Here is a 4,351-nt window from a genome sequence, read left to right on the forward strand (position 1 = left end):
CGGGGTTTTTTTAGTAAAAAATATAAAGATTGTGTATTTTATATTTTGATATAAATTTTATATAAATGTTTTATTTTTTTGTGTAAAACTGTACATACTGAATATTTCATATTTGTTTTGAAATGATAGTAAAGTTTTATACAATACATGATCATAATCTACAACGCCATATTGTTCTGCATTACGAACCTTCCTTTCTTGTCAGCAATGTCTCTTTCTACATGTACTATTCTTTGCGAGTGCCTGGCATCTTCTTTTGGATACAACAATTGAAATCATGAAAGTATATACTTTTAGAGTGTCAAAATTACATGACGAAAATGTTGTATATCAGTACTCTCTGCTTAGTAGAACATTTTCCCTATCAAATTTTTGGTGTTTTGAAATAGATATTTGATTGCACCAGTAGTATCTTAACGAAACCTAAAAGGCAGATAATTATGTTCTATATACATAAAAAAAACCCTACTGTTTATACACTTAAATATTATGTCAGATTGATCACCCCATCAATTAAATTATTAAATTATAATGCCATGATGTGTGGTTTAATCATTTTGTTATAAACCATCAATCAATGGTCTGCATTAAAATTATTTATTAAAATCAGTTATTAATATAAAATATATATTAAAATATAAAATATAATAAAATAATATAATAATTAATTTTTAGTGTGTATATATATATATAATATGATTGATATATATAAACAAAGATCAAACATATATTGACAAATGTGTTTGAGGGTCAGAAATTAAACTAACATAATGATTATTTCATTCACATTTTCTATCCTTCAAAACAGAAAAATAGAAAAACCTAACTACTAATACATAATTCCACATCACTACATAATATTTTCATTTTTCATTGTTATATATTTTTATTAATTTAAAATATTTAGTTTTTTAAACTAAATTGACATAATTTGATTTTTCAAAAACTATTTTAACCGTTAATTCTATTAAAAAAAAACACAGACTTTTTTTTGTTTCCCACGGTATCCCTCAATCCGACAAGGTTAAGGATTAATCCGTTGCGGATTTGAGCTCCATTTAAGGGTCTGCCATTGACTAATGGATTTGCACAAGGCGAATTCGAATCACCGACACTTGTTTAAGTAGAAGAATGAGCTGACCACTCGACCAACCCAAATTTAAAAGAAAACACAGACTTTACAAAATAGTTTGTCAATATGGGCTACTTTAGTGGACAAAAATTTAACAAAAGCCCATTATCTTTACAAGCCCAATTTAATTTTCTCTTTTTTCTTCTTCTGCTGCTGCTTCTCTGTAACTCAGTGCAACAGAGTGAGCAGTGTCACACACCTGAAAGCAATGCTCTTCAAACCCCACACCATCTCTTCCCACATCCTCAGCAACCACCTCAACCAACTAAGATCCATTTCGAGCCTCAAAGTCGTTTGGCGCAAAGACCCAGAACTCGACCGTGCAATCGAAAACGACAAGCGTTTCAAGCTATGCGCCCGCGTCGTTCGCGAAGTCCTCAACGAACCCCGCCACGTCATCCCCCTTCGCTACCTCGAAAAGCGTCGCCAAAGAATGCACCTCAAAGTCAAAATCGAAACCTTCCTCAACCATAACCCTGGTTTGTTCGACGTCTACTTGGACCGCATTAAGCCCAAAACCGAACCTGTCCGGTTCATCCGGTTCAGTGCAAAGCTCCAGAACTTTCTAGAAGAACAAAAGAGAATCTTCCAGAAGAACGAGGACTTGATCGTTGCGAAACTCTGTAAGCTTTTGATGATGTCTAAGAATAAAGTTGTTAGTGCTGATAAGTTGCTTCATGTCAAGAAGGAATTCGGTTTTCCTGATGACTTTTTGGTTGATTTGGTACCTAGGTATTCGAATTATTTTAGGTTAATTGGATCACCTGGTGAAGGGCAATCGTTCCTTGAATTGGTTAACTGGGAACCTAAATTTGCGAAATCTGTGATTGAGCATAGGGCTGAGGAGGAGAGTGAGAGGATTGGGATTAGGGTTAGGCCTAATTTTATAGTTCAACTTCCTAGTGGTTTTGTGCTGAAGAAGGATATGAGGGACTGGGTTAGGGATTGGATGGAGCTTGATTATGTTTCGCCTTACGCGGATGTTTCGCATTTGGAGCAGAATTCGAGGGAAATGGAGAAGAGGATGGTTGGTGTGTTTCATGAATTGTTGTCACTTTCACTGTATAAGAGGATTCCGGTGCCGATTTTGGGGAAGTTCTGTGATGAGTATAGATTTTCGAATGCCTTTTCGAGTGTTTTTACAAGGCATTCAGGGATATTTTATATGTCACTGAAAGGAGGGATCGAGACGGCGGTGCTAAGAGAAGCATACGAGGGTGATAAGTTGGTTGATTTGGATCCACTGCTGGAGATAAAGGACAAGTTTGTTGAGTTGTTGGAGGAAGGTTGGCGGCAGAGGGCGGAGGAGTTGAGGTTGAAACAAGAGAAGCTTAGGAGGGATATGGAAAATTCGGCCACCAAAGTTGACCAAATGAGTGTGAAAGAGACCAATGTGGATGGTCGAAGACATGTGGACAATGGAAGACGGAGAGCTTTCAAGGTGAGTAGAAAATATTGACCATTGTTGGCCAGAATGTTGCTCCTTAGTTCCCATAACTTCCCTTGAAATGCATGTGTTGTTATTTTATATAAATTGAATGCTTACATGTCAACAAGTGCCATGTTGAAAGATGGTTTAGTAACATGTTGAGATATGGTTTAGTAAGCTTTTTGGCTTACTAGTTGAGACTTCAGACTAATTTCTTGAATGTAAGGTAGAGATTAGAGAAATCTTTCTTCTTCCATAGTGTTCACTTTCACTAGTTGTGGGGTTAAGTTTTAACCTAGTTTTGAAATGACAGAAATCAATGTATTACTCCATTCCTTGAAAATATTTTAGTTCGCATTGCATAATCTGGCTATCTAACAGTGCATTATATTATTGAACTTAACTATAAGAAAGGGGCTGTGGAAATTGGAAATCTATGATGCATGATAACTTCTGAAATTAAATTATCAAGAAAGGAGGTTCTAATTGAAATTAAGTTAGTGTTTCTCTAACTGATTGTCCTTTGGCATTTAGGATTTCAGTGAAACAGTGCTACAAGAAAATCTTTGTTTTGGTCCCGCATGAAGCCTGCAATATATTGGAGTTGGCGAGCAGTATATTTAAGTTCACAACTTATGAAAAATTCTTAATTTCTGCCAGACATCTGATGTGAGATTTCCTATTATAGTTCCAAGCGAAGGATACACATTAACATATCTGCTAAGGATGGAAGAAATGAATTGCAATCTTGGACTTTATTAGCAATTTCTGCTACCAAATAACTTTCTCAGAGTAGCAATGAAGTAATTTATATCCTTTCAGGAACAGCTGGAAGTAAGGCGAAAAGGTGTGAAGAACTTAAGCTGTTAGTATTAGGCTATTAGCACTTTTGTTTTCAAGTCAAGATTGAGTTAGAAGTATTCTTACCTGTCTTTTGGTCTATCTTTGTTAAGGTTATGATTATGATTAGATTGTAGTATAAAAAGAAATTGTTGAGATCATATGGAATCAATGAAAATTTTGAATAGGCTGTGACTTTGAGTAGCAGGCATGAGCATTTGTTTCTTGAAGGGACTCCTTGGTTAAATATTTTATTTCTACCCCTCAATAATATCTCCTTGGTTTGCACTTCATGAGTTCTGCATGCTATTAATTTGCATTATCTCACACCCAACTCGTCACCATTGTGAGATGAATTGTATAAAATACTGATCAAGAATAAGGTGGGTGGTTTGAACTCCCACTTAGAATACTATTTGTTGTCACCTACAAATTCATCACACAAATATTGATGAGAAATAGTAACCATTAACCAAAACTCTACCAACATTTATGAATTTGCAAGTATTTAAGCATGTCTACTTAGGGGCCACATGAACATCAAAACATTTCTGGGGTTCTTGATGGAGAGAGTCAAGATTCTAAATCTAATTACATTGGCTCTTACATTTTTGGCATTGGTGCCAAAGATGGAGAGCCAGATGAGGTCACCAATTTTTCCACTGCCTGCACTGCCTGCACCACCACAATCTCCTCCACTCCGTCCACTTTGTGCATCGCAATTTGCACTAGCAAACTATGCTTGTGGACAATTGCGTACCCAACCAACACTTCCATCGCTGCCGAATTCATTGCTCCCTGATCGTGATGAAGACGAGGACGGGAGTCACCAAAGACACAGCCACCGGCATGGCCATTCACACCGGCACCGGCACGAACTCACTGCTTCGGAGCGGAACTGTTGCCGTTGGGCCAGGGAAATGGACAGCCAATGTGTGTGTGAAGTTCTA

At 36.6% G+C, this 4,351-nt stretch overlaps 1 protein-coding gene across 2 annotated transcripts; it reads left to right on the forward strand.

Moving 5' to 3' along the window:
- On the forward strand, positions 1,164-3,669 carry LOC107626049 (protein ROOT PRIMORDIUM DEFECTIVE 1). 2 transcript variants are annotated; one of them, XM_021116421.1, is made up of 2 exons: positions 1,164-2,573; positions 3,104-3,273. In XM_021116421.1, exons 1-2 carry the CDS (start codon positions 1,341-1,343, stop codon positions 3,104-3,106), a joined length of 1,236 nt encoding a protein of 411 aa, XP_020972080.1. In that variant the 5' UTR covers positions 1,164-1,340; the 3' UTR covers positions 3,107-3,273. The 2 variants fall into 2 exon arrangements, with proteins under 2 accessions (XP_020972080.1, XP_016184314.1); XM_016328828.2 differs by having other exon boundaries at positions 1,173-2,573; positions 3,096-3,669.

The sequence above is a fragment of the Arachis ipaensis genome, chromosome B02 (assembly GCF_000816755.2).
Source record: "Arachis ipaensis cultivar K30076 chromosome B02, Araip1.1, whole genome shotgun sequence".
NCBI lineage: Eukaryota > Viridiplantae > Streptophyta > Magnoliopsida > Fabales > Fabaceae > Arachis > Arachis ipaensis.

Coding starts and splice junctions, on each gene's coding strand:
- LOC107626049 (XM_016328828.2), top strand. CDS start 1,341: ATGCTCTTCAAACCCCACACCATCTCTTCCCACATCCTCAGCAACCAC. Junction 2,574..3,095: donor GAAGACGGAGAGCTTTCAAG/GTGAGTAGAAAA, acceptor TTTGGCATTTAG/GATTTCAGTGAAACAGTGCT.